The sequence below is a fragment of the Triplophysa dalaica genome, chromosome 6, assembly GCF_015846415.1.
Source record: "Triplophysa dalaica isolate WHDGS20190420 chromosome 6, ASM1584641v1, whole genome shotgun sequence".
Lineage (NCBI taxonomy): Eukaryota > Metazoa > Chordata > Actinopteri > Cypriniformes > Nemacheilidae > Triplophysa > Triplophysa dalaica.
The window spans coordinates 16,380,802-16,402,297 of NC_079547.1; the positions used below are offsets into that span (position 1 = coordinate 16,380,802).

General features: G+C 37.6%; 1 protein-coding gene across 4 annotated transcripts in view; it reads left to right on the plus strand.

The window, feature by feature from the left end:
• The window catches only part of nos1apa (nitric oxide synthase 1 (neuronal) adaptor protein a), a 105,089-nt gene that overhangs the window by 75,195 nt on the left and 8,398 nt on the right, over positions 1-21,496 (plus strand). For all 4 annotated transcript variants that reach the window (XR_008906939.1, XR_008906938.1, XR_008906940.1 and 1 more), the window contains exons 8-10: positions 5,886-6,047; positions 12,681-12,846; positions 14,328-14,477. Coding sequence is in view for 1 of the 4 variants with exons in the window: in XM_056749935.1 (XP_056605913.1) it covers positions 5,886-6,047; positions 12,681-12,846; positions 14,328-14,477 (478 nt within the window). In the remaining 3 variants the exon portion in view is untranslated. The remainder of the gene's footprint in view (positions 1-5,885; positions 6,048-12,680; positions 12,847-14,327; positions 14,478-21,496) is intronic.

Genomic DNA, 21,496 nt, shown 5'->3' on the forward strand with positions numbered 1-21,496 from the left:
TCTAAGACGTCACGCCCACGGACTGTTGGCTAAACGTCTGATGCATAAGGCACACTTTTCTGGAAACACTTCAATACGTTCGAAGTCGTCATCTGGTTGGTTGAATTTCACAGGATTTCAGGGAGACGTGAAAAAGTTCATGTCACGTTCTTCAACAGTCTGCCTGGAAGCAACACGAAGCCGTCTGATCTTAAAAGTAAGCTGTTGTGTTTACAACGGTTGCAATAAGAATTCATCAAGTTTGACTAAATGCTTCTTTCTTAAAAGTATGCGAGGTTCAAGGCATAAACTCGTAATCATTGTTGTTGCTGTTAACTTTTGACACGTTTGTGAATGTACAACGGTCTGTTACTGCGGGGACATTTCCATGCCTCTAAACATGACACGGCACAAACGAAACCTGATTGGTTTACTTCACCTAGTATGGGTATCAAACCTTTCTCCTTTACGTATAAACCACTCAATTTTTCGGGCATTTTGGGATTCAGCTCAGTAACTTACTGATTTACTTATAGTTTAAACACACTCACCTATGACTGTCTCATCTTCCTCGCCTCTCATGAGTCTCATTCCTGCTTCAGAATTTTAATTTTAATTCAGTTTTTACTTTGCTAGTGAGAGCACTGGGGAGTGGACTATTGTCATCGCTTGACAGTGAGTCTTGTTTACACTTTTTATTATAGGTGTTGTCAGAACCGAGATGCAAGCAAAATGAAAATTCCGGTATAAAATCTAGAACTTGTCACATTGCTGTATGACAGTATTTATTTGGTGCAGGAAGGCATTGGATGCATCAAGAAATAGTTCATGTCATTGCATAGCAGATGGACCTTTCCATACACTGTCATAGCCCCATGCCTGATCCAAACCACAGATCATCATAATACTGAACTCCAAAATAGCACTACAGCTATTTAGGTGTTACTATTTTGGTGATACTTATGAATGAATTTTGCTTTAAATGCCTAAAGTAGAAGAGATCCCAGTCCCTCCAAGTACTCTCTCCACACTTCCTCTTGACATTGACCTCATTAATAATTACAATACCTTACAGCAGACCTTCTCAAAGTCTGGAAGTCGATCCGGACCCACATCCATCTACATATTTCAAGTGCACTCTCATCAGACCTCCTTGGCACAAAAAAACACGCTGAGGTGCGCGAACCAGTGATTACTGACTTATTCCGTCAGGCAAACCGCATGGCAACTAGCAAGTAGCAACATTTTGGATACCCATTATTTTGAAAAAATGTCGCCCAGTTTCGCCCCGCAAGCGCAAGGATTTGCCTTCCCGACACAGCTTGTCTTTTACGGCATCTACTATGTGCCGCAACCCGTCCGGCAGAGTTAGCAGCACATTCAACTGACTGTCTGGGCATATGAACATGACGGTAGTTCATCTGTAAATAGGCACATTTGTTGCACAGACAGACGTTTGTGCTGCAAGATATACAGATTTGGACCTTTGGATGTAAACTTTGAAAACCCCTGCCTTACACTAATGGTGAACTTAAACAACTGATTTGTGGTTATAGTTAGAACTTTTAACGGATTTGTTTGTTGTTTATGTGCGAGCAGGGTGCACAGAGTAAAGCAAATACAGAGGTTGACAGGCAGTTAGGACATGCAGCTCCTACAGTATTATTGCATTTGAACCAAATGCAATAAATCAACGAAATATTAATGATCCCTTCCACAAAATAAATATATGTTTATATTATAAATATGCTTTGAAAGCATTGCCTTCCCTAGTTTTAATGGATCCGTTTTCCTTAGTTGTTAAAGGGATAGTTCAACCCAAAATAAAAAATGTGTCATCATTTACAAACCTGTATGACTTTGGATCTTCTGCAGAACACAAATTAAGATATTTTGAAGAATACCCATTCACTTCTCATACACGGACAAAAAAACAATACATGTCAATGGGTACGGCCTTTGTTACCGACATTCTTCATATCATCTTATGTGTTCTGCAGAAGAAAGAAAGTCATACAGGTTTAAAATGACCAGAGAATGACTTTTATATTTTTTTGCGAATTATCCCTTTAACAGAAATGCCTTCTAAGTAGTCTTCTATACTTTGTTTTCTTGTTGCATACTATAATCTCTTTGTTTCTTGTACTTTTTATTTTGAGCTTTTTTTTATTATGTTCGCACAAATTCTGTACAGTGGATTCTGTTCATTTGTTGTTTGAGTTTAAATAATTGCAGATAAATGTAGAGAAGTAAACAATGCGCTGCTTTGCGCACACTGTAATAAAACTGGAACGAGTCATCCCCTCACACAGTCTCTGTTTGGAGCAGTTTTGTTGCATTAAAGGCTAGTTGTATTCCGTTTCACATTAAAGGTGTTGTATACTCACTAGGGATGTCCCATGCCGATCGCAAAGCACAAGGAGCCGATCAATGCATTTTTAATCGACTATATTTTGCCCGATTATTACTGATCACCTCTGCGATCACGCAAGTTTCATTTACATTACATTTACGCCACGTCTCGTCACGACTCAACAAAGACAATAAACCCCAAATAAATTCTAAATAAAAAGACATTATAAACACAACATTTGTTGCCTCTATATGAAACATTATAACTGATTATTGGGGCTTATGTTATCTTTTTTCAAGTTGTGCGTGTGTCTACATTTGCAGATCACAAACACATGACAAACTCAACTCGTGTTAGTCCATAATAAAGTCTTTTGCAAATGGACCCAGTTTTTAACCAAAGCTTTCCGGCATAGCCGGTCTTAATCTCTCTCCCACATTCGTTAAGCAATCGTTGGTGAAATGCACTTCACCAACGGTTTGCATTCGCTTTTAGATAGAATGCATCTTATGTTCCGACACTTTAATTTTAGCAATTTTACGTGTCTAATACATGCACAAGCAATTTATAACACACCAAAGACACAGAAAAACATGTATTCACGCCAAATGACCCCTTTAAATAGCAATATTTGAATAACCTTAATAGCGTAAACCTGGTGCCTGCACCTAGCACAAGATAAATACAAGTATCGGATTGGGACTCAGATCGGAAGATACTAAAAATGACTCGGATTGGATGGGGACACAAAAGTGTGATCGGGACATCCCTACCACACAGAGAAGTTCTTCTTCAGTGATCGCTCACGGTCATCTCAACAGTATATAAGCCAAGCCTCCCATTTTAAAGTCAGGCCATGTTGCAGTCAATCTCTTTTTTCCTTTTAAACAACTTCTTCATTGGTCTATTCTTCAGCGGTCCATCCATCACCCATTTCTGCTTGATGAATGCAGGCTGTGGTCCAGCTGAGCACCACGTCGAGATGATAAATACATTGGGCATTTTTATCAGAGGCACAAGAGCTGGCACCAACATCAATAATAAACATATAGTATGCTCATAATAAAAATAGTAGTAACAAATAACTGCTAGAGAAAGTATGCATTATACTGTTAGAATGATTATTTTTTGCAATTAAATATTTTTTATGTAAAAATGTTGTGATTTTACTCGGTTTTCAGCCAACAGTTTCTTGTGTAGACATACAAAGTAGTACGTATTAATCTATAGTTATATTTTGTTCATCAAGCCTTTAAACTGGAAGCCTTGTTAACTTGAGTGCAGTTTTACTCTGGACCAAAAAAATCCCGAACGCAGAAGGAATTTCACTTAATTTCAGATGTTCGCCTTTCTGTTGGGACACGAACTTCAGATATCTGAGCTTTTGTGTGTCTCTCATTATCACACTCCAGAGATCTGGACAGTTTTTGTAGCATAATGGTTTGAAGTCTAAAATGTATTCATTAATGAATCATTCATTAAGAATATGTTAATTCTCTAAGAAAATATTCATTAACAGCATCCAAATTGCTTCCTGTGGTCGTGGTTGTTTTTGGGATACTTGCCTTTATTCATTGCATAAATTATATCATTAATGATTTATCGCCTTGATGTCGTGGCCTTGAATTAACGGAGCGCAAAAGGTAGCAGCAAGTATTTAATCAGAACTTTTCCAATTTACTTTCGAGGATGAGGGGAAATATAATTCACAAAACATTTCCCCAGACGTTCCATGCAGATTTGTTAAGGCTATGAATTCAGCTGATGTCAGAGGCTGAGGTGGATTTTCTGTAAGGAGTCTGTGAGAGCAGGTGTTGTTTACATTATGGCATTCTGCAGTACTCCCCAAATAAACAGCTGTCAGTTGTAGCGCAGATTGCAACGCTCATCAGACCCAAACCTCCCCTCACCCGTGTTTGCCCAGCCCAACTGGGTACGAAATGAAAAGTATGAGACGTAGAGGTGAGCCGATGGAACATTTTCATTAAATACACTGCTCAGACTATTGTGAATAAAAGTCTTGTTGCATGCAAATCTTGTTTTTTGGGAATACAAAAAGCAATTTCGAACAAAATTGATTTTTTTTTAAGGAATTAAAGTCCTAGTGAAACTGAACATTACAATTCTTATTTTTGTATGAAATATTGCAGCGTTTACAGTAAATAGCTTATCAATGTGGGAAATTTTCTTTTTTAAATTCATTTACCCTCATAATCTTCCATTAAAATCTGAAAATGCACTTCTGGCCTGAAATGACGATCCATCTCAAATGACGTAAATTAGTTGGCTTGGGCGGAGCATCTGTTAACTCCTCCCCTTCAACTTTCAGTCTGCTGCTAGTTTCATTTCAAAATGCGCCAGCTGTTTTTATACATCCAATCAATTTGCAGTAAAAAACGCAGGCCACGGCCATTCATCCATTTTCTCCTTTGAAATTCCTTTTAACTCGCAAATGCGTCAGAATATGGAAGCAATAACGTTCGCAACTTATGTTTCACTGGGACTTCAGCTGTGTTATAAAAATAACTGGAAGAACTGAATATTAGGATTGTTATTTAGTAGATTTCCCTTTCTTCAGTTTTAAACGGCTATACAAAATTCTGTAGTTGTGTCTGTGTATGAAAGTACCAGAACTTTTTAAATTGACTGACTTGCCTTAAGTATATAACAAAACAACATCACGGTTAACTTTCAGATCTCAGAGAATTCCCACATCTGAATGGCCCCTTGCCCTTCATTTAGTGATTCAGCATCAAGCAATGCCAAAATATTTCAAAGGCGATTCACAGCACATCAATCTCAGACAAAATCAGTCTTACGCCGGCGCTGAAGCTTTCATACTCTCTTAATTCTCCACGTGGGAGGTCAATATCTGACAGCTGGCATTACCATATTTTCGACCCGGGCCGGGATATAAATAAGTTGACCAAGGGTAGAACTATCAATTTGTCACAGTCGCTACCTCCCACCCCTCTGTGCTGTGTTTGTTCGCACCACAGCTACTCCGAGTGCAAGCGCTACCGTAATTAATATCTGAGTCTCGCTCGCTACGAGCAGACGAAGATACATCTGAGGCCATAGAGTTCCTTCCGGCATGCGGTTACCTAATAGCAAGCTAAACAGGGAGAATGCGGATGTTTTGAGGTAAAACATGACACGAGACAGCGTTTTGGATTTCTGAGCACGGGCGTAACGGTCAAACATGTCCGTTTAACAAAACAATGGAAATGTAGAGAAGTGGAATGGAAAACTGTGTTCTATGACAAGTGCCCCTCATAATGTCTATAAATTCTGCCTGCAGACAATATTCAAGGCAATATAAATCTCCCATTCCTGAAATCAATGGTTTATTTGCCAACAATGAAACTCAAACTCCAACTCGAACATAGACCCCCAGCAAGGTCATGGGTTCGATTCTGTGGTAACTCACTTAGTGATGAAATCTGTACTTTAAATACATTTTAAATCGCTTTGGATAACAAAATCTGCCAAGTGCATAAATGTGAGACAGATTATTTATAAATCTCGACTAAATCTCTGCCTCTTTCTTCAGCCCTCTGAGGAGCCCAACATCCTGCTGGCTTCCCCCAAGCTACTGCTTCCCTCGGGCAGTCAGCTCACAGCCGGCACCCCGCTGTCTGTACACCACCAGCTTCAGCTTCTCCAGCAGCAGCTCACACAACAGCAGCAACAGACGCAGGTGGCCGTGGCTCAGGTGAGAGATTTACGTTTCACTTCAAATAGATATTTAATGCACCTGCATTAATGCAATTAATGGTCCGTGGTTGTAGTGTCGTCACTTACTTTTTTCAACAGTATCGGAATGGTTTTATTTTACACTTATAAAAGTAAGGAACCATACCTTATGAAGCTAGAGCAAAGCATTTTTTGTTTATAAAATTCTGTATTCTTTTTGTATTCAATCAGTCTAAAAAACTGGCATGATCCCCATTACATAACACCTGGTTGTCGAATCAGGCTCCTCCTATCAGAGCATCATTCTTTGACTATTCGGGGTCACCCCTAAAGACAACATATTGTTACACTTGTTGGATGAATTCTGAACAGACATTTTCAAATGTAATTCAAATGTAATTGTACTGTGGCAAGTTTCACTTTGAATTAGGGCTGGGCGACATGGCAAAAATATTTTTTAATCTTTAATAATCTATGTAAAATAATCTATTTTAAATATAGTTTATTAACAAAACAGTCTGACAAAAGTTCACTTTAAACCAGATAAAATTAAATAAAACAAAGTAATTGATATTACCTAATTAGACATGTACTGTTGCAACAAAGAGGATATTAGACCATAAACAACATGTACCAGTTCATTCAGTCTCATTTTGACTCAATTGACTCGTTAAATAAGGGAGTGTTCATTCAATACATTTAACCAATGAAAGGGCCCGTTGCTACGTACATTCGAACGCTATTGGCTCATAACCTGCAATAATGTCTTGCTCGAATAGTGGGATTCTTTCAAAAAGACATCTCACAAAAACTGTGGTACATTTCTTTTATCATGCAAGCATCTTACATACAAGGTTCAATCTTTTAATGTGCAAACGAACTCCTGTAGCTCAGTGGTAAGAGCATTGCGTTAACAACGCAAGGTTGTGGGATCCATCCCAGGGGATTGCGAATACCTATTTAAAATGTATAAGATAAAGCAATGTAAGTCGCTTTAAATAAAAGTGTCTGCCAAATGCCTAAATGTAAATGTACTGTAAATGTTTCATATGCACCAGCTCATGTCAGAAGATATGTTAACGTTGGATATAAAAGCGTTTGTGCTTGAGTTTCGAAGTAACTCGCTTGCAACTGCACCTCAAGTTTGTTTTGTTTAACCGCATTTGCGAAAGAAAATAAGACATTTTGATAAATCGTGACGTGAAAGTGTCGTCTGCGCATGCTCCTTCTCCTGCTCTCATGTGGCTGTGCCGTGTGCTTTTTCAGGAGACTTGTCCAATAAGGGACTAAGAAAAGTTGTTATGAAACAGTTTTATATGTTTGAGAAAAAAAATCCCAAACCTTTACGATCGGTGGGAGAGTGTATCAGGCACAGAAATACAACGTAATACACCCAACTTGTTTTTTTGACAAGTTGACCAAGTTAAGCATGAGAAGACAGCGTGTTTTACATCATAAAGAAGTCAGAATGCATGACACATCTTATTTCGTTCCTCATTTAGGATAAGCCTCGCAACTTTCAATAGCCACATAATCACACATTAAAACTGTTCGTGGGTGCCTTACTGGAACAGCCAAAGGTTTGGTGCGTCTTGAGTGTTTTCCATCATTCAGGCAGCAGACTTGTTTATTTGTTCAGCCTTTAAGAGCCTGTGGTTAGCTTGTTTAGTGAGAGGAGAAAGCTCTTAATTTTCTCATAAGCAAAATGCTCAGCAGAGGACTTTTGCACTCTCCCTCTCTTAATACTGAGAAGTCTTTTATTTTTTGGGGGGACATTTTGCGCTCTTCTCAAGTGTCACAAGGTCTGGCGTTTTTCACCAAATTCTTTGATGGTATATCTTTGTTGGACAAGCATGTCCCTGTGTTGCCTTGAGCCGGATCGACGAGAGTCAGGAGGGTCAAATCTCTCAGTACCCTGATAAGAGAAAAACTGATCCTGATTTGCAAAACAACAGAGTCAAAGAGAGACAGGCAATGGCTTTGCTCTTTTTTTCTTTGTGATGTCTCCAGTCAGTGAGTTAGAGGAGCTTTGAAGAAGGCTATCAAAGCAACACAAGTATGTCAATCTTTGTTTATTAATTTATTTCTTCATTTGTTGTGGAGTTGCCCTTCTCCTCGGGGAAAGTGATGGAAAGATGAAACAACATGCAAGTTTTCTGATGTTAGGATTAGCGGGTTCCGCAGAGTGGGTTGTTTTTGTGAAAAGTCCTTAATCACTGTAGAATGTTGTTGTTAAAATTGACAGTGTTAGGATGTTGCCAAATTTACTTAAATGTTTTCCTTTGCACTATTAAGAATAAAGGTTCTTCACACTGCCATAGAAGAACCATTTTGTCAGAAAGATTACATAAAGGACCTTTTGGAAAACCTCTGTTTCACAAAAGGGTCTTTGTTGTGGAAAAATGTTCTGCAAATTATATAGAAGGGTAGGAAGGAAATGTATGTTTTAAAAACCTTTTGTCCATTAATGGTTCTTTGGAAAATAAAATAGGATTGTTCTGTGGCATCACTGCGAAGAATCTTATAAAAACATTTTTTCCAGTAAGATCAATGTGGCTCCTATTCACAAGCAACTCTGACCAGGTCAGATATTCTGACCAGAGTGTCAGTTCAAACTACATTTTGTCCCTGCCATGTCCATATAAAATGATGCCCTGGTCAGATCTTGAGAACATCAGTTTTATTCCATGCGTGAGATGTTTTATAAGAGCGAGCCGGGCAAAATGCATTTTGAATATAAGTGATTAAGGCAAGGCAGGCATCTAGTAATGCATTCAGAGTGCACACACTCCTCTCAGATGTGACTTCTCATATTGAAGTGTTGTTATGTTTGCTTCAATTCAATTATTGTTTCTGTGTAGAAGAATAAAACATGCACGCAGGCGGTTTATAGAGAATGTACGCATATTTGCTTCAAACAAGCAACAAGAGAGCTTTTGTTTTAAACAATGCTTGATTTTTTTACTTTTTATTTCATTGGAAGTGTAAATCGATTTAACTGAAGCTTCTTTGCTATGTCTCTTTAAAGGAACAGTTCACCTAAAAATAAAAGTTCTGTCATCATTTACTCACCTCAAGTTGTTCCAAATCTGTTTACATTGCTTTGGTCTGTTGAATACCGAAAAAGATATTTGGAAGAATGCTTGCTAACAAACAGTTTTTGGCCACTATTGACAACCATAGTAGGAAAAATTGCTTTATAAATTTCTTTGTTCTATTTCAAAGAATGTAGGACAGCAAACAGTTCTGGGGCACATTTGAGTACTATTGTCATTTTTCCGACCCTGGTAGTCAATGGTGACCAGAACTTTTTGGTCACAAGCATTCTTCCAAATATCTTTCTCTGTGTTCGTCATACACAAGTAATTTATACAGATTTGTAACAGCTTGAGGGTGAGTAAATGATAACCAAAATTTCATTTTGGGGTGAAATGTTCCTTTAAGGAGTAGCTGATGGTCTCCTCTCACTGCATCTGGATTCACAAAACATTCTTGACATGAAAATTCTTCTTAACGGTCATATTTTTCTTAAATTCTAGTTTATAACTGTTGATTTGAGAATGAGGTCCACAAGCATTGGCTCTCACACTTTTCCTCGCAAGAAAATACAATCACTATGCAATGGCATCAAAAAGTTCAGTTATTGATGTTATCGGTTGAACAAACGATCACTAATTTAATCTTTAAAGTACTTTAAAAAAATGTAATTGCAGAGTAAACTCTTACAGGCTCATTTGTAGACTTGAAATTATTATATTGACTACAAACAGTTCCTTGTTTATATTGCTTTTTTTGTTTACTACTAAGTTTGTTTTTGCTGATAGGCATAAATAATATTCCGATAAGAAATGTTTATTTTTGCCATTAAAAGAAGATGATCATCAAATCATTCGGCTCGATTCTACCTAGCTCGACAGAGGAATTTGTCTCACTCAGAGTGAAATATAACACAATGGCAGTAAAAAATATGAGGCCTACATATAATTCCATCCCGTATCCTTCTGAAAACAAAATCTTTTGTCATGAGCAGGCAGCTCCTTTTCCCAAGACATTTACTCTTTGCCAGGAAACACACACACACCCAGGCAAACATGTACAGTCAAAAATTGATGGAAGCAGCTGAACCAGAACTAAGCTTTCAGTCTGCATTTACAGTATGGTAATTTTTTTCATTTATTTGTTGCTGCAGTCCCCGCCGGCCTGTTTCTGATGGCTCGTTGGCTCTGTTGGGGGATGCATTGTTCTTAAGGACAAGCCGCGTGACTGTTAAGATTGGGACATAAATCACCTAGGACCCCTCAGAGGGAGGCCACTAATTCTTTAGGAGCACACGGACAGTGCTCGGGATAACCCACTGGCAGAATTAGGTTCAACCACTCATCACTGTGTAGAATCTTCACAGAGTTCTTGTGAAGGACATTCTAATCATTTTAGAAATCTCTGAAACTGTCTTTAGGGACTTGGCGACATTATTTCATAACAGTGTGTGTCAGACGGCCTTCTGTGTTTTCTATTTTGTTTTTTAGGGTTGAGGGTTATGTTGTGTTCCCACCAAATGCGAATGAAGCGTTAAGAGCGAGTGATTTACATGTTAAGTCAATGCAAAGAAGCGGTAGGACACCCTGCGGTGCGATTCGCATGAAAGAAGTAGGGCGAATAACGTGATTTGCGCTAGTGACACGGCGTGAATTGAGCGTTTCAAGCGCTTGACGTGGAATCGCGCGAGTTGAAGAATCAGAAATTTGTCGAAAATTCGCGCCGCGTTAACCAATCAGGAGCTTGCTCTAGTAGTGATGTGATTATGACTTGGCGAGCTGAGGCAGAAATAGGAAACAAAATGGAGGATAAATCATTGTTGCTATATGTGGATACCTGGAGCTGTACGATACATCTTACTTAAAAAAAAAACAGAACAAAAAAACAGGAATAAAAAGGATCTTGCTTGAAAGTGAGTGAGTGAGGAGGTCGGACAATGTGGGAAATTGTAAAAAACGCTCTTTACTCAAATTGAGCTATATATTTATATACATATACACGATACTGGAGCCGCCTTGCAGATGCCCCTTCCAGACGCGAATTCACATCTGTTGTGAAGTTAATTTCACGCGCGAATGAAGCGAGTAAACTTAAAATGTTCAAGCTTCCAACCACCTGCGAATAGCGTGATTTATTTCGCAAGTCTTGTTTAGTGGGAATGCTCTATAACACTGATGATTTTAGATAAAGTGATGGTCAGTATCGCTATTGATCAAATGTATTAAAATATATAATAAATATAGCTGCAAGCAACGATGGCGGGCCCTCGCACCACTGTGCCACTGCTACATGATGGTTCTCAGAAAACAAAGCTCTGTGGACACATGCATTTCAGTGCTCAGGTTCGATCTAAATCACTCAATATTTGCTCCACCTCGGTGCTTGTGCTCTATTGAATTAACATTTTATAATAATATACTGTACTTCATGTCTTTGCTGTGGGTTGTATTGGCATGCATGATACCAAGATTTTAACCTCGTGACCCGGTGGGTCTTCCATTTTTTAATGCCCAGAAAAATGGCCAACCTTACATTATGGCCTCAAGTTTTATAGGGCTAAGCAACCACTCGTTGGAAAATAAGTATTTTGTTCCTTCATCTAGTCTGACAAAGGTTAATTGCTTGGTAATAAATCGTTCGTATGTAGTTAGGTAGCTATTTAATGAAACAAACAAGCATGCACATGTGTAACAGTCATTTTCACTTTCTGATCTGACATTCAGTTAATGTCGATGATTAGAAACTGGTCATTCCTTTTCTATCAAGTGCAGTTGTCCTTCTGGTGTTGTTCGCTTCAGATCTGTTGACTGCAGACATCACAAAGTTTTTTTTCCAGATTTCTTATCGCTGTAGTTTTTAGAAGTACTGTTTAGAGTCACTTGAATGAATGTTTTTTGATTGATGTTTTGAATGACCGCATACAGTATACTGTTTGTCTGAATGTTCGAAATAACTTATGTGCAAAAAAATTATTTTATAAATATCTTTTTAAAATGGATGACAGTAAAACAGCTATGAGCCCAGAATATTTGGGATTTTTGTATCGTTTCACTGTAAAAGCATCCTAACATCCTAACTCAGAATCCTATCTTATCTATTTGGTATCCATGGTGATTTTCTTACAAAAGACTTAAAGGGATAGTTCACCCAAGCGTAAAACTTTTGTTATCATTTACTCAATTTGTTCCAAACCTGCATTTTATTTTTGTTGTTCTGTTCGACACATATTTTCAAGAATATGGAATACCAAAATCTTTTGAGGCACCATTGACTACTACGGTAGTTTTCTTACTATTGCAGTCAGTAGTTTTCCAGAACTGTTGGATACAAACATTTTCCTAATGGGCGTTGTTTTATTCTAAAACATAGAAAAAGTCAAATTGAGATGGAATAAGTGACCCTAAACTTTTAAGTGATGGTGTACATTAACTACTACTGCAGTTTCTAAGAACCACAATGGAAAAAACATTCTTTCAAGACAATCTTGAAAAAGTTTAATTGAGGGCTAATGTAGTCTGGAGTTTCTTTAAAAACCAAGTTTCTTTAAGCTTCAGTTCAGAATGATGAATATTACAGCCCTATGTAAAACTTTACACGTTGTGTCTGATTCCCACAGGTTCATCTGCTGAAGGATCAGCTTTCCGCAGAGGCCGCAGCAAGGATCGAGGCCCAGGCTCGGGTTCACCAGCTCCTGTTGCAGAATAAAGACCTGCTGCAGCATATTTCTCTTCTGGTCAAACAGGTTCAGGAGATGGAGCTCAAATTGGCTGGAAATGGCTCGAGTGAGTGTGCTTTTTCTCCTTCTTTAGCCATACATCACCCTGTTCCCACTGTCCTTTCTCTCTCCGGATTTCATCTTTTGCTTCTACTCCCTTGAAGCCCCTTGGGATCCAGCGGCTCATTTTAAGTCTATGTAGAGGACATTGGTTTTTGTGATTTTCTCAAAGACCATGAATTCCACAGTTCCTATCTTAATACAAGATGGTAGCTTGAAAAGAACATTCTGAGCTGTTCAGAGATATCAGGGCGTAGGTTTATATCATCTGTATGGTATATAAGCTGTATGGTATAAATTGTGCGATTCAATCTATTTTTATTTTATGCTAACTCAAATGTCTCCAACTCTGCAGCTATTTGATAAAAATAATACATTTTCAAAAAACAGTTTTGCTTGTTCTCATCTTCCTTTTCTTTCACTGTGCTACATTAATAACATTGCTCTTACTGCAACTCCACCTCACTCACCCTTTCTGAATAAGCCTCTCGTGCTTCACCATTTCTCTTTCATTTGTCCTTCACTGTCAAACCCCGCTGTTTGTTCAGCTTTCTTCTGGCACGTATTATTTCACTTTGCCTTCTCTGCCACTATCAAACCTCAGTTTATTTTGTGCTCATTTTAAAACGGCACCTGTACAGGTCTCTCAGGTTATGACGTCTGTTATAAAGAACGATCATCCATGACAGTCCCAATTGTCACACTTCAGTCAGCTTGTAAAGCAGGGGTCTTAAACTTAAATTACCCGGGGGGCACTAGCCAGGTGGTATTCTCGTCAAGAGCTAGTTGAACAGTGGCAACAATTACAAATATTTTTACATTTTGTAAAGGAAAAAAACGTATGTTTGTTTCTGAATAGCTAAGCTTGCAATGTTAAAGCTTTCAAGTGGTACCTTTTTATTAATCGTTTTTTAGCCATGAAATTCAAGCTAGCTGATCTATCTTTTAGAAACTAGATCAAAGTGCAGAAAGTCTAAATGGTATTGTAAGCCAATCTTTACATTGTCAAGATTATTATTCACACTTTATAAGGTTTACATTTGTAAAAAAAAAATGTATAGCAAAGATAAATATATAAAATGTTGGAAGTTTAAAGGTTTAGTTCACCAATAAATACAAATTCTGTCATCATTCACTCACGCACAAGTTGTTACAAACTAAGTTGTTTAAATGTTTTAATGCTAAACATGGAGATAGATTTTCGGGGTCACTATTGACTACTATAGCAGGAAAAAGACAATGTTAGTCAAAAGTGCCCCAGATCTGTTTGCTTGACTAAATTCTTCAAAATATCTTCTTTTGTGTTCATCAGAAGAAAGAAATGTATAAAGTTTAGGAATAATTTGTGAATGAAGTCAGAATTTTATTTTTTGGGTGATCTGTTCTTTTAATATTATTTCTCATCCTCTTTGACAATGTCAATATATTCTGCTCTATAATCAGGTTTTACATCCTCCTCATTCTTAAACCTTTCAACTCTCTCACCAGTGGGATCTCAAGACAGTTTACTGGAAATCACTTTCCGTGCCAACGTGCCCCCTGTGTTGTGTGACCCCACCACCCCTAGACCAGAGGACGGCATCCTTTCTCCGTTCACCGATGGGACGCAGCTATCCCTGCCACTAGGCAGTCCTATAGGTAGGGACCAGTGTTTGGTCAAGTTTGAGTGTTTTCGCTTTCTCCCGGGACCGCCCCAACAGGAGCAGAGCCCTGACCCTTCGTCCCAAGAGGCTTCGCCCTCATCGAGGGACAACCTCCTGGGCAGCCTGGAGCTGCTCAGGTTCCGCGAATCAGGAATCGCGTCTGAATACGAGTCTAACACGGATGATAGCGATGAAAGCTGGGAACAACCAGAGGAGAGCACCCTGCGTCTGCTCAACGTGCTAAACAAGCATGCATCCTCTGACTGCTTGGATGATGAAATTGCAGTTTAGCGTGCTTTTTGGGTGGGCTTAATATGCTACTTTGAAGGTTAAGCTCCATCAGTGTTGATATCTGTACAATGCTAATTCATGCTGGTGGTAATTCTCGGAGACCAAGATGACCTTCCCCTAGCGGGCGTTTCATAGTAAATGTCGTCTCAACTTCGAATTATGAGGACACGCATCAGATGTCAGTTTCTGCGTGCTGCTGTCTGATTTTTCATGGGACGTTCACAAACACGGCGATTTTTGGTTAACGGTTCCTGCTGCTTATTATTGGTGGCCTGTATAACTGGTCATAACTTTTCAATAGGATCACAAATGAGATGTGATGCTGGTAAAAATTGTGCCATTTTAAAATAGAAATCCTGTAAGGCAAAGAGTCAATAAAGCGCGACAGTGTGCATCATTTATCCACAAAAGTAACATATTACTTTCAAAGCATATTTTTCTATTGTATATCTTAAAGTGGGTAGATAGAATTTATAAAATGAATAGTTTTATACAATTATGTTCTTCTCCATCTGGCCCACAAGAGAAGTTCTTGTACAGGACTACAGGAAACAAATCCCATCCTCCAGAGTGCTTTACTCCCATTTTGTTGCATCACATCGCTTCCCATTTATATAAAAAACTCTCAATGTTTTACAATCAGTTGCTTAGTTATAAATCGCTGTATGTGTGAATGTCCCTTCATAATCTACACTACCGCTCAGACGTTTAGGATCACTAAATTTTTCTCATGATCTTAAAAATATTTTAATTTGATACTCTATGTTACAGTGTTTAAAATTATTTAAAATAATTGAACCATCGTATTAATTTCATTCATTAGGGAAAAAAAGTTTTTTGCTTGAATCAATGACACTAAGCATCCACTATTGATGAAAAAATTCCATCAATACAGTTTAAAAAGAAATGAATTGATATATTGGCCCAAAATCGCCATTAGCAATTGTTTACACTATCGACAAGATATATATATATATATATATTATGCAAAATATTTATACACCTCTGAAGACATAAGCTGGGTGTCCATCCAAACGGGATGTGAATCTTTTCTAAGATTGCAGTAACAGGATGAAAGACTAATGCGAAATTGGTGCAATTCATCAACCATCCTGAAGCAATCGAAAAAAACTTTTCTATTTCGAACCAGGATGATGGAAACCCGGCTATTGTTTTGTATATCATATTGCTTTTCTGTCAATAGATCCTCCAAATAATGACACACTGGACCTTTAAAAACATCGGCCGATATATCCTGTCGATCAAAAGAGGACAGGAAAATGCATGAATATGTATATGGAACATTTTAAGAAACATCATCATCAGTTTGATGGTCCATATTAATAGTCATTATATTAATGAATAACATTCAGAAAGTTAAGAATTATTAATTTAATCTTTAGAAAAGAATCTATCAGTATCGTAAATTTAATATTGGTGCATCTCTAGTCCCAGGTTGAGACCTCAAGAAACTGGATGACAAAATGCTAAGTGTAGGATTATGCTATTACTTATTTGAAGATCCAAAAATATAACTCAGTACATTTATTTTGGATGCTTTTAGTCATAGTTTAGTCCCTTTATTCAAAAATTTTCGACAAAATGAATAAAAAAAGAACGAATAAGTGATCCTTAACTTTGACTGGTAGTGTACATGCAGTAGTTGCAACAAAAGATGAAATGCATCTGTATGAAATGAAAATCATAGCAACACATTTTGTACAGTACATTGTCTTTTACATTATATTTATCACATCAGTGGCACAGTCACAGTTTTATACAGGTTACGATGGGAACTTTCATCAGAAGCGCTACGAAGAAAGAAAATGATCCAGCTTACATCTGTTTCAGCATGCGCGGCAGAACAGACTCTTAATCGAATGACTGGACCGAGGACGCTAAACTAATTATACCCTAAGGGTAACAAGGCGTCTGAGCAGTCAGATCTTTACCAACAGAGACTCCAATTAGTTTGCAATGTCAAGGTTTTCAAAGCCCACATCCTTAATGTATCCTTTACACACATGAGAGCTTGTATTGTCTACGCTAAATAAGACTTTTGTGTACTTTTATTGTTCCACGCACTTTGCTTTCTCACTGTTCTGTGCTTTTGAAATGTGATATATTTTATTGTCCTGTATCTCTCTGATAAACTACTCGCCTCTTTAAACTCTCCCCTCTTATGTTCCCATTTTCCTCTCGCTCTCCGAGCACTCAGAGTCATTCAGAACCAGACAAGTGCCCACAATTAGACCGTAATAATAGGGCGGTGAGTAAATCTTCCCACACAGAAGGTTGAAAGCACTCTCTGGGTTGGTTTGTGTCATTATCAAAAAAAAATCTCCATTTACACACAGTCACAGTCTTTAAACAAATGTAAAGTGAAGTAAATCTCCATACATAGAAATCTTCCCACCTTCTTTTACATCTTGTTTCTAATGATGGATTCATGACCGGTGGTGTTGTCTTGGTAAAGGTCTTGAGGCCAGAACCCAGCTGTGAGCTTTGTTTCGAAAATCCTCCAGTGATGTCTGAACACAAAAGACCAGTCAATCAAAGCTTTTTGGGGGATTTTGCTCCATTCAAGGACATAATATTGTTTTGGGGAGTTATGTTAAGATAAGCATTACCATGGCTACAGATGTTGTGTCCAGTAGCCTTGTTTGTGTGCCATAAATGATACCTCAAATTGTGTGGCTGGTCGAAGCGTACTATTCCAAAGTTATTAGACTTAGAATTTGCTTTTAATAGATAAAACTGTCATAAAAAATTAAGAAACAAACGCCATGTCTAGGGCAGTGGTTCTCAAACTTTTTCATTGTAAAGCCACCTTTCTCTAGGGCATTATTATCTTAGATTTATAATCTTAAATTTAGATTTTTAATTCAAACAAAAACATATTCTGTCATACAATGCAGGAACATCTATTCTTTTGTTTGGTGGTCTTATTTTTCTGATATTTGATTGCATAAAATCGATGATAAATTTCTATATTTCATAAAATGCCCCAAAATCGGCGCCCGCCCTGGATCCATCTGGGATCCCCCCGGTTTGAGAACCACAGGTCTAAGGAGCAGAATATCATAGAGATATGGGGGTGCATTCTATACCTTCTATTCCCAAAACAGTCCATAACCCCTTGAGTTCACCCCCAAAAAAAGGTTCTTCAAAAAAGGTTGGTAACAACAGCGGTACCCATTGACTTGCATTGGTTTTGTTTCTATATAATAGAAGTTAATGAGCACAGGGATTGTTTGGGTACGAATATTTTTCCAAAAAAAATAATTTTGGTCATACAGGTTTCAAATGACAAGAGGGTGAGTGAATGACCACCTTTGACCACCATTTCATTCTTCCTACTATGGTAGTCAATGACGTCCCGGAACTAAAAAAGACCAACATTCTTCCAAATATCTTTCTTTGCATGAACTCACTTTACCAACCGCGGAGCAATGCCATGCCAAGAGAAACCTTTAAAGTCTATTTTCCTGGGAATTGAACCCATGACGGGTTTCTAATTCAACCAATTTATCAGGAACACTGTTTGTATATGTAAACATGTAAATAAACTTAAGTAATTGACTTTATCTAAATGAGATAAAAAAGGGCTGTCGAGTAATTGCATAAAAGATGACAAATGGAACGTCATGAGCCCACCTGTTCCTCTGTAATTCCAAAATCTGCTAGCTAGAAAATGGAACCACCTCAACTACCAGATGCCTCAATCGTCTCGCACGACTGCTTCAAGAAATAGAAATTAGCGGTTAAACACACACAGAGAGCGCCGCATGACATGCTGGGAAATTTAAGGATGTTCTGGAGTGTCGCTGTCTCATCCCTGCTCGCTCAGGGAAATAGGCGGTTGTCGAATGGCTTTCGCCTGTAGCATAATTGAAATTGCGTAAGAATATCACATCTCATTTTAGTACAGCCGCCACTTCTGAGAAAAGCTGTGGGAAACTTGCTTGCCTCCGAATTAAAAGCTTTTTCTCAAGCCCACCCGCTTGCTCTGGAAATATATCCTTTTGAATACAAAGCTTTTGGCTTTTCTTTCTCCTGAAGTTGCGGAGGGACTTGGTGATTTCAAGTGTCTTTTGTAGAAGTTGTTAAGATGGTAAACTTTTAATATTACGAAATCAGACATCACGGACTGAAATATATGTGAATTAATTGCCATTTTGATGGTTTCATCATTATGGATAATTTTCATAAATTATGATGCATATTTCTTTGTTGTGGGTTTAAAGGTATAGTTCACCCAATAATGAAAATTCTGTCATCAGTTATTGACTCTGTATGACTTTCTTTCTTTTGCAGAACACAGAAGATATTTGAATCAACACTATACTCCATTGACTTCCATTGTATGGACACAATACAACTGAGACAATTCTCAAAACATCTTCTTTAATGTTCCACAGAAGAAAGAATCATATACATATTTCGAATTAGATGCGAGTGAATAAATGATGAAATAATTTGTATTTCTGTTTAACCTATTCCTATGATAGTGCTGAAAAGTGCCTATAAATTTGAGATCTTACTGTCGAGTACCATAATCCATTTCTTTCTGTTTTTCCAAATCTTATTTTGGAAGATAATGGAAACACAGTAATAGATATCTTTTACTCTGCTGGAGCAAATGGAAATGCAAAAATATTTTTGATCTCCCATAAACCTTTATAAGAAGTTTGCTCTGCTATGATTGACTTCTGTCATTCAAATCGAAAAGCGTCCATTCAGTTCTGTTGATTTAATGTCCCAGAGGGGCTCAACACCATGTAATTAAGAAACTCCTACAAACATGAATTCATTTGATACATTGCGAAGAAATTCTGGTATGCACGATTAAATCTATCAGCTTCCAATGTATTCTTCGAAGACGCATAAATGGTTGTTAATCTATCCTAATCTTAAATATTGTGTGCTTCAGACAAATAACTTTATTTCACATAAGGTCAGTTTAAGGACAGCTAGATAGATGAAGTCCATGCCTGTTTCTGTTTGATATGGATGTGGAGTCTCTGATTAAATATTTATTCGAAGTTGCCTAAAAATTGGGGCACAGCAGCCCATTGTCTTCCTTTTTTCAATTTTATGCTGCTTGAAGTAAGTTTTTTCTCTCCAGTGGCTGTGTAATGCTAAACTCACACCACCCCATCTATATTTTATGTTTTCATTGTCAATACAATCTTACAATTAATGTTAGACCAGAAACAAAGATTGCGATTTATCATCTTCAGAAAAAAATCTATTTTTTGGAAATCCATTTTTTGACGGCTGCTTTCTGCATACAAATAGCGTCCACATTTTTGGGTGGTGCTGTTGTACTTGTGTGCTCTTGGGGTTTTATTCTATTATTTTCTCCCTGCGCTTATATGCACTAAATCTCTGGTACTCGAGGGCGTTAGTCAACCAGCAGAGCTCTTCCGCTTGCTTATGGAGTTCACTGCCCTTTCTATGGAGAAACATTGTATTAGGAGTCTAGGTGGATATATCAAATCTGGACAGCAGTGCCACACCACTTTTGGGATTCAACTAATTTAAGGAAGTCACATGGTTGAAATACGATTTACAGACACTTCACCTTAACCCTGTCCTTATATGTTATCTAAGCCTAACTAAACCTCACTTATTTCCCATCCCCCATGTATTTAAAAGATTAATGTCAGAAAGAGGGTTCAAATGAAATATTGATGTTTGACCCATCTTCTGCTGACCTAACATCTGCTAGGTCAACCGTATTGCAATAATGGGTTAAGACTGTATTATTTATTTATTGTTATTCTCTTTAGTTTATGGAAACGTTATGTTAGTTTCTTGGCTACAGGTGCAAATGTGGGACATGATTACGCTCAGTTTATTAGGGATACTTCACCAAAAATAACAAAAAATAACAAAAAATTCACCCTCATGTGGTTCATGTGGTTCAAACCCTGTTCATGACTGTTTGTTCTGGGGAACACAAAAGATGATATTTTAGAAATGTCTCAGTGGTTTTGTGCAGATGCAATGGAAGTTAATGTGGGCCAATATTGTTTGGTTACCAACTCTCCTCAAAATATCATCTTTTGATTTCTTCAGAGGAAAGTCAAGCGATTTCATCCCTGCTGAAAATAGATTGGGAGGCTGGATTCTATGGATTTTTATATTTGAAAAAATATAAAATATTTTCAACAATAAAGCATTAAAAACTCACATTATCCCAGAGAATAGTAATCAATGATACATTGTTCAATTTCTAAATTCAGTCCGGGATTTTCAATGTTTCAATGTAAAAAAATGGAATTTTACAGAATGTTACTGTTGTTTTTTACATATTTTTCACATATTTTTGAAAAACCTATCAAATTACGGAAACTAAAATTGTGATTTTACATAAGTAAAAGCTGTTATTTACAGCTTTTTTTCTGGCACCCCAGTTGTTTTTACAGTGAAATATCGTAAAAAAAATAACAAAAGAAACAGATGCTCATTTACAAGAAAAACACGTCATTTTACTGTATTTTCTGGTGCCCCAGCTGCAGTAAATTACTGTTATTTACAGATCATAGATATTGAACAGCGGTCCTTGAAATCAACTGTCCTGCAGAGTTTCAACCCTAATTCAACATTTTCATGAAATCCTGAAGACCTTTTTAAGCTCGTTCGTAGATGTTTTATGAGGTTTGGGCCTCAGCACTGCATTTGAATCTAGGTGACAATGGATTAAATCTTAAAATT